The sequence below is a fragment of the Mytilus galloprovincialis genome, chromosome 5 (genome assembly GCF_965363235.1).
Source record: "Mytilus galloprovincialis chromosome 5, xbMytGall1.hap1.1, whole genome shotgun sequence".
Taxonomy (NCBI): Eukaryota; Metazoa; Mollusca; class Bivalvia; order Mytilida; family Mytilidae; genus Mytilus; species Mytilus galloprovincialis.
Window position 1 is genome coordinate 17,962,354 of NC_134842.1, and position 16,089 is coordinate 17,978,442.

The window sequence follows — 16,089 nt, forward strand, 5'->3', positions numbered from 1 at the left end:
CGTCTTATTCCATGTGTACAATAAATACTGCATTCATACTGTTCTGTTATTTTATTCATAGAATACAGTCACAGACGAAGTTTAGCCAGACTATTATCTTAATATACAAGTGTCTGTCTGCAGTTACGTGGAATTTAATTTTTGTATCCTCCTATATTTATCGGACCGCGTCTAGACCAATACATTAGTGGCAACAGTAGGGTACATATGTTCAAATCTGATAAATCCAATCTTTATTTGAGGTAACTAAGTGATGTACATATACTTCCAAAGTTATCACTAACATTCACCTCTATTCCAGAAGCTTCCTCGTGTAAATTAGACACACAATGGGTTCTGCTTTTATGCGTTATGTTCTGGTCGTCTTATGTCTATGTTCTTACCAAAACATCTGGAGTCTTATCCAAAACTAGTAAATGACAGGTTATTATAAAACTTTGCCTTTAAACTATAAATTAAAAGTATCTAAAAGAGGGACGAAAGATACCAGAGGAACAGTCAAACTCATAAATCGTAAATAAACTGACAACGCCATGGCTGAAAATGAAAAAGACCATCAGACACACAATAGTACACATGACACAATATAGAAAACTAAAGAATAAGCAACGAACCCCACCAAAAACTAGGGGTGATCTCAGGTGCTCCGGAAGGGTAAGCAGATCCTGCTCAACATTTCGCATCCATCGTGTTGCTCATGTTATAACAAATCCAGTAAATAGTCTAATTCGGTAGGTCACATTCATGAAAGGGACGGGGATTGTAGTTCCGACGTAAGGAACATATCCGATATCATTTGTGAAACGGTTATTCCATAAAAGTCAACCGACTCGTAAAGGCGTACGTAAAATTTACGAAGGGATGATCTTGCATAAGTTGCAAAGAAAATTCTCCAAACGTTTAAGTTTTGCCTACGTTTGATATCTATGTAATAGGGTCCAGTTAAATATATATATCATGCTTGGAAAAAAAGCTAGCATAAGTATTATACAACTTAGAATACAAATACTAGTAATAATAAACCTCGTGAACGATAGTTTAATCTGGTGCAGTTCCTTTGCTACTATTGGTAAATTTCGTTTTGTTCATGACAAGGAACACATCGGTCATAAGACACATTATGATTAGCGACAAAATGTGTCTACGACAAATTTTATATATATATGGTCATATCCATAACGATTAACTAAGTCTTGATGGCGCCTTTAAAAAGATGACTTTAATTTTACCATTCTGAAAAGGTTACTTGTAAGCATCAATCATATTCTAAGAAATGGTAAGCGTTGACGTTAGTAAGCCCTGGATTATCGTAGCTAATGACATAAATACATTCTCCATATGTAGGTTGTGCTTGAATCTTAATACATACAACTGGAAAGTTCACAATGTAAAAATAAAGTTTTTTTTGTTTTGTTTATCATTCTAGTTATCCCCTCTGGAAATTGTAGGTGTCTTTAAAGATTGTGTATGTTTGGTAATATTTGGCCTTATTTCACGGTAACTGGGTTAGATACTATGAACGAATTGACCAAAATTTCGCAAGGAGTTGACTTTATGAATACTGTAGAACAAGCGGCTTTTGTTCTATTTGTCACTTTATTGTCTTTTCTTTAAGCGAATCATTTGTCATACGTTTTCAGAAAACAACCAGCGACAGAAAAACGATTGATTCCCATTGAAATTTAATCATTCTAGATCTGTTCAAAACACGTACCCATGACGTGATAAAAAGGTTGTCAAAAAATAATCAAAGAGTATGATGAGTTCAGTAACACTGTGTTGTTTGTTTTTAAACGGATGGTTTTTTTTATCCGCTTAACCAGGATAATTTTAGATGTTTGTCATTACTTTAACACATTTGAGCTATCTCTTACTTATTGTTTTATGACATTGGTGGCTGAGTGGGCTGGTAGTCCAAGAACTGGAGCACTGTCCTATCTACTCGTTGGTTGTAAGATTGAGCCCCGTACGTGCAAGGTGCGTTTTACTCCAATTTCACTGACTAGTATCATTAATTATCTGTCCTGTATAAGGATAAGGGTTCTCTAGATTCCTCTTTCAATATATAGCTAATAGTGCTAGAATAGGTATTAAACATCAACAGACAATCAAACGATCCACACAGTTTACATTGTTGATGTATGTTTATAAAAGGCGAAACAGTATCTCTGCTATTGCAGAATGAAAAGAACAGGACCTGGAGGAAACATTTGAAGAAAACGTTTATGTGAGTTTTCCAAGTGAGAAAACGTTTTTGAATTAAAGACATCAAATACGATAGATCTTTGTTCAGACGATCACAGTGAGTATGATAAAAATACAGGAAGTTCATGTTTGATAGATATGAAATCATTTTTTAATACTAATGCTGATAAATGTTTTGTTTCAAATGTATACTTTGCAGATAACCTTTTCTTAGTATCAACATGGGACTTCATTTGTTAAATGTGTGATCATCACTTCCTTAAACTGTTTTTTGTATCTATGATAGAAAATAGACTATGCGTGAAATATCACACGAGAGAATGCTGTGTACAATATTAACCGTAGACCCAATCAGCTTTAGTTTACCCTGGTTTATTGGCAAAACGTATTTTGTTTGTATGTGCAAATATGTTGAAATATCGCTTGTTAGAAAGCTGATTGGTGTCTTATAAAGTCATTGAGGTAACAAGTACCTATTTTGTAATATTGTCTAGTAAATTAGTGGTGGTATTTAGTAAGCTGCCTTTTAAACTGTCAATTATACCTGATTATTCAAGTAAATAGTGTTTAGTTTCCAGTAAAAGCTAATCAGAATTATAATATGACGTGCTTCTTTCGCTTTGTAAACAACACTCTGTGAAAATTCTCGATATATCTATACTCAGCGCAGACTCAGAGATATACATGTACATGTACATAATAATGGATGTTACAATATACCTCCCACGTAAATCCACATGTATTAGAACCTATATTTGCAAACGCTTTGCCAATTGTATTGTATTAGAAATTGTAATAAAACAAAAGAAAAGAACTTTTATTCTTATTCGGATGCACAATAAAAAGAATTAATATATTGCAACTAGTTTTGTTTATGTCTTAAATATAGTAACACAGCTATATTTTGTGTAATGTCAATTTCATCATGGAATACTTTCTCAACAATCAGGGGTTCATTAAGGGATGAAAATAAGCTTGATATTTATGTTACGATTTTAAAAGCTATCAATATACTAATTTAAGTTGCAGTATAAAATCAATATTTAGTCAATGTCACAAAAATATAAACTTTTTTGTAACCATCGAAGTTCGTATAATATTGTATTAAAATGGAATTCTGAGGTAGGTTTTGTTTTGTTTTCTATTCTATTGTATTTGATTTCAGCGAGTCAACATGGCAGCTCCTTCGTTACGAAATTTCTATTTTGGATTTGACGGTAGCTTACGAGAAAATATGTAAATTAAAAATCGAAAATATTGGGTTTGAGAATGAAACATATTTTTTCCAGCGGTTATTAACGAAATAATCAATGCAAGCTAAAGATTAATGAGAATATTTGAGCTTTATCTAACAAGGAGTAAAAAAGAACAGCTTCACACACGGCATACCCACTCTCGCTTCAGTATTTGAATGAACTTATTTGTCCTCTTAGGATCGAAATACTTCATGGAAGCCATAGATTTGTTGTAAATTCACACAGGGCCTGGGCCGTGTGTAAATTTCCAACTAAACTATGGCTTCCATGAAATTATTTCTCAAGTAACAAACGTGGTATTAAATATGAAATGTAATCAATTGTTCCAAGGTGTTCACAACACATGTTCCTAGGTCAATATCATGATGATCAGAAGACCTTTAGCCAGGGTAGTTAAATGGGTTACACTAATGACTGGACCGAATGACAGGACCGAATGACAGGACCAAATGAAAAATGCTAATAACTTTTTCATTTCGCAAAGGATTGATAAAAAAATTTGAAATATAATAAGATTTCATCATTTGATAAAAAGATTTAAGAAAAAAATTAAAAAGTTTTGTAAGAAACTTTAGAAAATGTGACATGACCAACTTTGATAATGACAGGACCAACATCGAGAATGACAGGACCAAATAAAAATGCTAATAACTTTTTTGTTTTTCAAAGGAATTATTTCAGATTTGAAATATAAAATGGTATGTCATATTTTGAAACCAAAATGTTATAAAACATATAGATTTATTTTCAAAAACTTTCGAAAACGTGACATGACCATCGCTGATTGACAGGACCAACCTCGACAATGACTGGACCAGATGAAATTGCTAATTTTTCTTCTATTTCTCAAAATATTTTTCTGAAATTTGAAATATAATAAGATTTCATCATTTGATAAATAGATTTAAGAAAAAACTTTAAAAAAATTGTAAGAAACTTTAGAAAACGTGACATGACCAACTCTGATAATGACATGACCAACATCGACAATGACAGGACCAAAGTAAAATGCTAATAACTTTTTTTATTTTTCAAAGGAATTCTCTCAGATTTGAAATATAAAATAATATGTCATATTTTGAAAAATAAATGTTATAAAAAATATAGAAAGTTTAAACGTGACATGACCATCGCTGACTGACAGGACCAACCTCGACAATGAAATTGCTAATTACTTTTTATTTCTAAAAAATATTTTTCTGAAACTTGAGATATAGTCAGATTTAACCATTTTATACATAAAAATAGGAACAATATAGGGAAAAAAATATTAAAAGCTTGCTGTAATGTGACCTGACCAACACTGACAATGACAGGACAAACCTTGACAAGGACAGGACCAAATAAAAATGCTATTCACTTTTTAATTTTGAAAAGGAATTATGTCAGATTTAAAATAAAATGTGATCTCATCTTTTAAAACATCAATTAAAGGGAAAAAAACGTGAAATGACCATAGTTCCTACTATAGAAATCCAGGTTGAAATTAATAATAATAATAAAAAAACACACATTAAGATTGAATGATTTATAAGTTTTTAGAAAATAAGGGAAAAAGCTAACTTTATTTATCTTTGGTGTAAATATTTATCATATTAATTGATATTTCACACATGCTATATCTTAACTCTTTAACTATGTATTTGGGTTGAGAATAAAGATCATTCATTCATTCAGATTATTTTGTATATTAATTACCGGACATAATCTGACACGTCTGAAAACAATTATAAGGTAACAAACAAAAGGTGTGACATAAGCCATAAATAAGTTGATAAATCCAATAAAGATTGTGATGACAGTAATTAAAATCACATAATAGTTCATGTCGTTGTTTTATTAAATATTTTCAGAACATTAAATAATTATTTCCATGTATGCTTGAGTATATGCAGGGTATATCTTGATAGTTTTTCCCCCTCATAATAAATAAACAAATAAACATTTCTTGAAGTATGCCCGAACCTTGCATGCATGATTTTTTGGTAGTTTCAAATATTTTCATAAAATATATATATATACTGAATCAAACATTTTCACGGACTACTTTAAAAGGTTTGATACCTTTTCAAAGTGGCTTAAATTGGGCTTCATGATGTCAAGAAATATTATGATGACAATTCAATAAATCTGAATTTATCTATAGTTTAATGAAAAATCTCTTAAACTATAAAATGATTATATGTAATTACATATAAATATTTCAAGATCTCTTTCTTAAATATAGTGATCATTCGTGTCTTTTTGTCCTGTGACTCTGCATGTCCTGTGACTCTCTGCCAACATACGTTTAGCATGTTTAGTAGCTAGGTCAAGAATTTTAACCACCATAGAATATATTTTCCTGAATTTATAAGATATATCTTACTAAGGGGTCATCCATAATTGTCAACCATTTTCCAAAGTGTACAAAACGTACACTTGGGGGGAGGGGGTTGCAAAATCAACATTTTTACCGTACGCTTTTTTTATTTTTTATTTCCAGAATTTATTTCGTTTCCGTAGGGAAGGTCGATGTATAAAATCGAGAATTGGCTTGGGTATGTTTCTCTTATTTCTTCTTTATTATTTTCACTTGATGATATTTATTTCGATATTATAACTCCTCAATCCGGATTGAACGATTAATAGATCAAATCAGAGACATATAATACAATTGTATTATATGTCTCTGATCAAATCATATGAAAACTAAATCTTTCAAAAATGTAAACTTGTAAAGCAATTTAAACAAAAAGTTTGCAAGCATTTCTCAGTACCCCCGATTGTCAATTTCACCTGCTTTATTATATATCGTTATAGTTTCACTCTGTTTAATAAACAAAACTGATGGAAACACTAAATTCTTTGAATGTTTTGATTTTGACAAGACGGCATTTTGTGAAAAGATTTTAAACTGGTCCTTCGATTAATTTCCTTATAATGTATTCCAAAACAGTAAACCAGTAAACCGGAAGTAAACTTATTTTTCTCAGTATAAGCCTCCTTTAATTAGGAGCACCTCAATATAAGGTTTAACCTTAACCTTAAAAATTATCCAATATATGTACACGTTACAGTATATATACATAAACTATAATAGTGCCATGAATGGCATATTTACAGGGACCTTTTAAATAGAAATACAGGCGGGAAATTTAAAAACATAAAATGTTTTGAAACATTACACTTTTATTGATTGCTGTCTTGAGCTCTGATTCCATCAACAACTGTCAGTTCATACTTCACCAATGCAATATAACCATGCATTTCCCTTTCTTTGATTCTTAGCATAGTTTATGTGCCCTTTTGTTAATCTTTTGCATGCTCTAGGTGCCCTTTTTCATTGGAGTTCCCACTGTGTGGTAGGGGAAACACTAATCTTTGAACTCTTTATTTTAACAAAACACAAGCATCACAGATAGATGTCATCAAATAAAACAGTCAGATATGTTTTAGTTTATTTTCAAAGCAAATTTCTATATTAAACTAAAATATAATAAACAGGATCTTCTTTTTATGAAGAATGATTGATTCCTCTCTTGAAATCTGAAAATGGTTGATGTACACTTTTTGAGGGAGGGTGGGGGGTCTGAAAAAGTGTACGTTTTGTACACTTTGGAAAATGGTTGACAATTATGGATGACCCCTAATTATGGATCAGAATTGAACAATTTCAGTAAAATCATTGGCCAGATCATAGCCGATGTTGGTCAGGTCACACAACCGCAAGCTTTCAATACGTTTTTGTTTTCTATTGTTTTCTTATATGATGTGCAAAATGGTCTTAATTGTCATTATTTCAAATTTGAGAGGAATATTCTGACAAATGTTATGCATAATTAGCATTTTTATTTGGTCCTGTCATTAATTGTCGAGGATTGTCCTGTTATTGACAACGTTAACCAGGTCACATTTCAGCAACCTTTTTATACCTTTTTCTTATATTTATGTATAAAATGGTATAATCTTCACATATTTTAATTTTCAGAGAAATATTCTGCGAAATAAAAGAATAATTAGCAATTTTATTTGTTCAGGTCATTGTCGAGGTTGGTCATGTCAGTCAGCGATGGGATCATGTCACGATTTTGAAAGTTTTTGAAAATAAATCTTTATTTTTTATAACATAAATATTTCAAAATGTGACATATCATTTTATGTTTCAAATCTGAGATAATTTTTTTGAAAAATAAAAAAGTTATTAGCATTTTTATTTGGTCCTGTTATTGTCGAAGTTGGTCCTGTCATTATCAGAGTTGGTCATGTCACGTTTTCTAAAGTTTCTTACATATTTTTTGTGTATTTTTTTTAATCTATTTATCAAATGATGAAATCTTATTATATTTCAAATTTCAGAAAAATATTTTGAAAAATAAAAGAGAAATTAGCAATTTCATCTGGTCCGGTCATTGTCGATGTTGGTCCTGTCAATCAGCGATGGTCATTTCACGTTTTCGAAAGTTTTTGAAAATAAATCTATAATTTTTATAACATTTTGGTTTCAAAATATGACATACCATTTTATATTCCAAATCTGAAATAATTCCTTTGAAAAACAAAAAAGTTATTAGCAATTTGATTTGGTCCTGTCATTCTCGATGTTGGTCCTGTCATTATCAGAGTTGGTCATGTCACGTTTTCTAAAGTTTCTTACAAAACTTTTTAATTTTTTTCTTAAATCTATTTATCAAATGATGAAATCTTATTATATTTCAAATTTTAAATCAATCCTTTGCGAAATGAAAAAGTTATTAGCATTTTTCATTTGGTCCTGTCATTCGGTCCTGTCATTCGGTCCAGTCATTAGTAACCCTAGTTAAATGCATAAAACGTTTAAAAATATATAAATGTTGGTCTGAACAGTACAGCAAAAATTGTATAAAGCTCTCAATATGACTGGGTTTTTTTTCAAAACCGTTGAAACTCCATTCGAATTTAGTATATTGTCTAGATGGAACATAACTTATTTTATATCATGGATGAGCTAAAAGTAAGTAGAATGTGTGTTAAATGCTTTAGTATATAGTAACGGCAACGGTAGTATATCGCTGTTTAATTATAATACTTTGATCTTACTTATTATGATGTTGAGTTGAACACACTCGTCTATATATATAATTCAGATGTGAATTTAAATTATAAGTGGTCGTTATTGCTGAGGTGGATGATGAAAGTTTTGACAAGTGCATGCATTTGAGAACTATGCCAGAAAATGAGTAAAGCACCAACCCCATCCCCCTCACCCCAGATAAACCAAAACTCGACACTTTATTTGAATGGATCAACACTCTAGTCATGTATTTAGAAGCACATTCTAAATGTACGATGACAAATAAGGTCACAAGCTTTTGACACTTTTAAGAAACCATAGTTTGTGGATGCTTTATCCTCTCTGATGAGAAATATATTATTGTTCCAGCATTAAACAATACAAATATTGTTATTTGGGATATCTCATTGAAAATCTTGGATTAAAGCAGGCAGTTTGTATTTTAATGAGTACTATTTGTGCAGAATTCATACAATCTTTTCTAAGATTAAAATGAAAATTATTACTGTGTGAAGAAATACACCGATTCCAAATAGACATACACCAAAGATAATATAAACATAATAGTAAACATTTTGATCTAAAACTTGTTAAGATTGGTTAATTGATATTTCAGTAGATATTTTGTATTTCATTTACTTATTGTTTTGTATTCATTTGAAGCAGAATTCATATAGAATCCTCTCAAAGACAAAATGAAAAAGCACAGCTGCATGTTCTGTCATTCAATAACCCACTTTTCAATGAGCGTTTACATCATTTACATTCTCGAGAAATGCGTCAGGTGTCTAAAGTCAATAGCAAATATCCAAAAGATTCAGTCATTCACAGTTATAAGGGGCCTGGTTGGGTGTTTAAGGTAGTCTAATAACTGTATCACTAGCCTGTCAACACTGAGGTTGTGAGTATGAGTCCTGCAAGTAGCAGGAGAATTCGACTTCAGTCTTTGACTAGGATTGTCATTTTTCCTGCAAAAGGATGTATATCTCTCTGGGCACTCAAGCTTTCAACACCAATAAAGACCAGATGCCATGAAATAACAAACAGTGCTGAAAGTGTTGTTTAACACCAATTAAAAAACCACTCAAATCAATTTACAATTGCAGCGTGATCATCAGTTTGCAAAAAAAGAAAGAAACTCAAACCAGTTCTACCGGCAATGTTAATTTTACATTGAAGTGTGAGTTTTTGTGTGTTGAAGGCCTCAGTGTGAAGGGCTTATATATGAAGAACAGCAATATCATGGTTGGTACTTTTCTTTTCTTTTTTTTTTTTGATGTGCATGTACTGAATTTGTTTAATGGGTGCATGTGGTACCATCTATCCTTTCTTTTCTTTGTGTATTGTTATAAACACAGTCAACAATACTAATAGATATAAGAAGATGTGGTATAAAAAACAAGAAATGAGAAACACATATAAACCACATCTGTCATCAACAAACGACAACTACTGAACATCAGATTCCTGATTTAGGACAGATGCAAACAAATGAAGCGAGTTATAATGTTTTAGTGGTACCAAACTATATATGTCTATTCCTGCATAAGAAGAGGAGATTTCTATTTTAAAAAGTTTAATGAACTCGCTAATTCATACAAAACATAGCATCCATTGTAAATAATCAACAATATCATATGAATAATGAAGAGAAAACAAATAACAGAAACAACATTAATAAACAACATGTATTGTCCACTGCTAAAATAAATAAAATGTCTATCATCAATGGACTATAGTCTCCTCATATTGTTTCTTGAGCGATTTGAAATAAAGTCTTAGTCCATTTTCATCCAGTCTAGAGTTCCTGGCAGCCTGAACGAGCCTTGTGGCTAACTTAAAGATGGCTCTCTGTTCTCGTAACTCTCCTTCTAATTCTTGATTTGCCTGTGATAATAAATTGTGCTGGATCAATTTTGTGATGCACTTATTTGTAATTAAACTTTACTCTTTTGCTTGAAAAACTATTTAACATTTTCCATATACACTCGCAGCCACTGCTTCAATAAACAACTTTTGAAATTCAACTAAAGAGTACCCTAAGCTTTCCAGTTCAGTTCAGTGAACATTTTAGTGACTGTTAGGCTGATAACATAGCTATATGATAATTTGTGCTTTAATATCAATAAATCATTTAAGGGCTTCTGTTTTGATTGTTTATAATTGTAAAAGTACTGTTATTAATGGCCTTATAATTTTAAGATTTGTCTTATGAGAATTTTTATTTTAAACAAAATTGCAATAGTTCTCTGATATCTGCATGTATAAGAAGAAAAATGTCAATGAAGAACCACCACTATTGGTTGACAGTTTTATCCATGATGACATCAAATGCCAAGAAGTAGTCTTCAATGTATGACACTGTTGTATAGTTTTGTAGGCAGCAGATAGATGATACATCATTTTCCTACATTGAGTATATTTTGCAAACTGATACAATATGAAAACATGAACAGTAAAGTTAGAAGATTGTGACTTCACTCTGAGTTACTTGGAAAATTTGTAAATAATGAAACAGAAATAAATATTTACTTGTTTTTCTGTGGATATTTTGGTTGCAATTTCTTTTGCCTTGTCAAGGACTGCTTTTGGCATTGTAGAGATCTCAGCCAACTGAAGACCTTAGAAGAAAAAAAGTTTTGTATAGTTCAAATGAGCATGGTGGGACATTCAAGGTTGTGATTGATTTATTGATTTTTTTTAACCCCACTTTTAAGCCCTGCTTTAAGGCTTTTTGGTGGCGGCCAGTTTTTATGGGGGAAGGAAGCTGGAGTATCTGGAAAACCGACAATCCTAGTCAATTAAGATTGGAGTTGAGTGCACCCGTGCTGACTGGCTAGTGATTACAGTAGTAACTACTTAAATCACTCTGCCCCGGAGGCCCTTCAAGGATCTGAAAGCCCTTTTCATGTTTTACACAGACTTCCAAAATCTTTAAAAACAGTTTATTATATTTTATGTATATTTTATGACCAACGTTAACTATCGTTAAATGTTCCACTGACTTCATAAAAGAGACACAATATTTAGATATTAAGGTTGAAAAGTTTGAGATATTTAACAGAGGGAAAACTAGATCTGAAAATTTTTTACAAGGTAGAGTGGGTGCCACATATTAGCCATGGACACTTTTTGGGCGTTTTGCTATTTTTGTAAAATATGTGACCCTTTACCCAGTACTTGCCTAAATAGATGGTAAAGGCTGTTTGTAATGTCGAACAGTTGATATTCCTCTTTACCCCATTTCCAAGATTATTTGCATATATTAAGAAATATGCAGGTATTTTTAAACAATTTTAATTTTGAAACCTACATTAAATTTTTCAAAAATTTAAATGTAGGTCGGATGTTAGTGGAAACAAACAAATTATGCAGCGAATATCAGTCACTCACTATTTGATAGCTAAACAAAATAGGGGTTGGTCCTAATATTGAATAGGTCTGATATATAGTTTCTGAGAAAAATGTGACGGAATTGTGTTACTTGATGGGCAGAAAACAGATGTTAACAAGTATATCCCCTTTTCTATAGCTAATGGTGCACAATTATTAAATAAAACTCTGTTTCCCTTTTTACAAATCCACAGCCTATCTAATCAAACATAACCAAAAGAAAGTTAGAAGTATGTTTTGTCAAAAGTGAAAGTAATTTTTACACAGTATAGTAGTTTTCATTTAATTGTACAGGATACAAAATTTCCCACACTTTTCCTATTAGAAATTAATTTCTTAGTACATTGTACACTGAATCTGATAATGTCAACAGTAACAAAGAGGCAATTAAAATCAATCCTCAAGTTTATAAAAATCAATTTCATTAAGTAGTGTTTAAGTAGAAGTTTGTTTTTTTGGTCTTTGAACTACCGATTTTATAATAATTGTTGTCCTTTTCTCATAGTGTGTATATTTCAATATTCATGGGTGAAGATAAAATAGACGAAAAACTAGCTAGTTTTAATGCCATAATAATCCAAATAAATGTGACTATCCAGAATTAGGACCCTCATAAGTTTCCATATCTCTGTTCATATCTCAATGTCATTGTACTAGTACAAGAAACGGAGTAATTTCTGTACGGGCCATTTTTGGCCCTGATATTAAAATTTAATGTTTCAAGATAAGAAAATGTTTTAAGTTGACAAAAGACATGCAACAAAGTTAAATGGAACTATTTTGTCAAAATTTTATCTTAAAGCATTGGTTTTTAACAGCTGAAGTAGAGCCAAAAGATTTTCACATAATTTGACAAAATCATCAATATTTCAACCAAAATCTAGGGTTAGGAAACATAGAGTGCAGGATCAATAAACTAAAGATGCAAGTTAGATATGTAAAATGTTATAAATAAATATTTTTAAAAGAACTTCAAATTAAGGTGGTACCTAACACTACAGGGAGATAACTCTGTAAAGTCAGCTAAACGTTTTAATTACGTTGTGGTGTTAATGGAATGTTAAGCTTCTCAATGATCAAAATTGGTGTTTGTCAAACTGCTATATAACCAGTGTAATTTTTCTGATAAAACGGTTGGTTCAAAATTTTTGAAATTTTTATATTTTTGTTAAAGGGTCAAAGTAAATACTTTGTCAAAATTTAATGAAAATTAAACGAGCCAAATTCATTTTAGTGAAAGTGTTAGGTACCACCTTAATGTTCTATAGAGAATCAATGTAATTTTCACAAATACATACAAGATGTGTAATTTCTAAAATACTTACCACAATGTTTCTCCATTGTTTTCCCCTTTGCCAGTATGTGTGTATATACTATTTACTTACCATAATGTTTCTCCATTGTTTTGCCCTTTGCCAGTATGTTTGTATATATTATATATACGTACCATAATGTTTCTCCATTGTTTTGCCCTTTGCCAGTATGTGTGTATATATTATATACGTACCATAATGTTTCTCCATTGTTTTGCCCTTTGCCAGTATGTGTGTATATATTATATACGTACCATAATGTTTCTCCATTGTTTTCCCCTTTGCCAGTATGTGTGTATATATTATATACGTACCATAATGTTTCTCCATTGTTTTGCCCTTTGCCAGTATGTGTGTATATATTATATACATACCATAATGTTTCTCCATTGTTTTGCCCTTTGCCAGTATGTGTGTATATATTATATACTTACCATCATGTTTCTCCATTGTTTTGCCCTTTGCCAGTATGTGTGTATATATTATATACGTACCATAATGTTTCTCCATTGTTTTCCCCTTTGCCAGTATGTGTGTATATATTATATATGTACCATAATGTTTCTCCATTGTTTTGCCCTTTGCCAGTATGTGTGTATATATTATATACGTACCATAATGTTTCTCCATTGTTTTGCCCTTTGCTAGTATGTGTGTAAATATTATATAACGGGTACGTATCATAATGTTTCTCCATTGTTTCCCCTTTGCCAGTATGGGTGTATATATTATATACGTACCATAATGTTTCTCCATTGTTTTGCCCTTTGCCAGTATGTGTGTATATATTATATATGTACCATAATGTTTCTCCATTGTTTTGCCCTTTGCCAGTATGTGTGTATATATTATATACGTACCATAATGTTTCTCCATTGTTTTGCCCTTTGCCAGTATGTGTGTAAATATTATATACCGGGTACCTACCATAATGTTTCTCCATTGTTTCCCCTTTGCCAGTATGGGTGTATATATTATATACGTACCATAATGTTTCTCCATTGTTTTGCTCTTTGCCAGTATGTGTATATATTATATACGTACCATAATGTTTCTCCATTGTTTTCCCCTTTGCCAGTATGTGTGTATATATTATATATGTACCATAATGTTTCATTGTTTTGCCCTTTGCCAGTATGTGTGTATATATTATATACGTACCATAATGTTTCTCCATTGTTTTGCCCTTTGCCAGTATGTGTATATATTATATACGTACCATAATGTTTCTCCATTGTTTTCCCCTTTGCCAGTATGTGTGTATATATTATATACGTACCATAATGTTTCTCCATTGTTTTGCCCTTTGCCAGTATGTGTGTATATATTATATACATACCATAATGTTTCTCCATTGTTTTGCCCTTTGCCAGTATGTGTGTATATATTATATACTTACCATCATGTTTCTCCATTGTTTTGCCCTTTGCCAGTATGTGTGTATATATTATATACGTACCATAATGTTTCTCCATTGTTTTCCCCTTTGCCAGTATGTGTGTATATATTATATATGTACCATAATGTTTCTCCATTGTTTTGCCCTTTGCCAGTATGTGTGTATATATTATATACGTACCATAATGTTTCTCCATTGTTTTGCCCTTTGCTAGTATGTGTGTAAATATTATATAACGGGTACGTATCATAATGTTTCTCCATTGTTTCCCCTTTGCCAGTATGGGTGTATATATTATATACGTACCATAATGTTTCTCCATTGTTTTGCCCTTTGCCAGTATGTGTGTATATATTATATATGTACCATAATGTTTCTCCACTGTTTTGCCCTTTGCCAGTATGTGTGTATATATTATATACGTACCATAATGTTTCTCCATTGTTTTGCCCTTTGCCAGTATGTGTGTATATATTATATACGTACCATAATGTTTCTCCATTGTTTTCCCCTTTGCCAGTATGTGTGTATATATTATATACGTACCATAATGTTTCTCCATTGTTTTGCCCTTTGCCAGTATGTGTGTATATATTATATACGTACCATAATGTTTCTCCATTGTTTTGCCCTTTGCCAGTATGTGTGTATATATTATATACGTACCATAATGTTTCTCCATTGTTTTGCCCTTTGCCAGTATGTGTGTATATATTATATATGTACCATAATGTTTCTCCATTGTTTTCCGCTTTGCCAGTATGTGTGTATATATTATATACTTTCCATAATGTTTCTCCATTGTTTTCCCCTTTGCCAGTATGTGTGTATTTATTATATACGTACCATAATGTTTCTCCATTGTTTTGCCCTTTGCCAGTATGTGTGTATATATTATATACTTACCATAATTTTTCTCCATTGTTTTCCCATTTACCAGTATGTGTGTATATATTACATACGTACCATACTGTTTTTCCATTGTTTTCCCCTTTGCCAGTATGTGTGTATATATTATATACGTACCATAATGTTTCTCCATTGTTTTGCCCTTTGCCAGTATGTGTGTATATATTATATACGTACCATAATGTTTCTCCATTGTTTTTCCCTTTGCCAGTATGTGTGTATATATTATATACGTACCATAATGTTTCTCCATTGTTTTGCCCTTTGCCAGTATGTGTGCATATATTATATACGTACCATAATGTTTCTCCATTGTTTTGCCCTTTGCCAGTATGTGTGCATATATTATATACGTACCATAATGTTTCTCCATTGTTTTGCCCTTTGCCAGTATGTGTGCATATATTATATACGTACCATAATGTTTCTCCATTGCTTTGCCCTTTGCCAGTATGTGTGTATATATTATATACGTACCATAATGTTTCTCCATTGTTTTGCCCTTTGCTAGTATGTGTGCAAATATTATATACCGGGTACGTACCATAATGTTTCTCCATTGTTTCCCCTTTGCCAGTATGT

General features: G+C 31.5%; 1 protein-coding gene across 1 annotated transcript in view; it reads right to left on the bottom strand.

Moving 5' to 3' along the window:
- Positions 1 to 10,052: 10,052 nt before the first annotated feature.
- The window catches only part of LOC143075304 (mutS protein homolog 4-like), a 77,111-nt gene continuing 71,074 nt past the window's right edge, over positions 10,053 to 16,089 (bottom strand). The window contains exons 24-25 of the mRNA XM_076250677.1: positions 11,026 to 11,114; positions 10,053 to 10,380 (exon numbers count right to left, since the gene is read on the bottom strand). Of these exons, the coding sequence (XP_076106792.1) occupies positions 10,219 to 10,380; positions 11,026 to 11,114 (251 nt within the window). The 3' untranslated portion in view covers positions 10,053 to 10,218. The remainder of the gene's footprint in view (positions 10,381 to 11,025; positions 11,115 to 16,089) is intronic.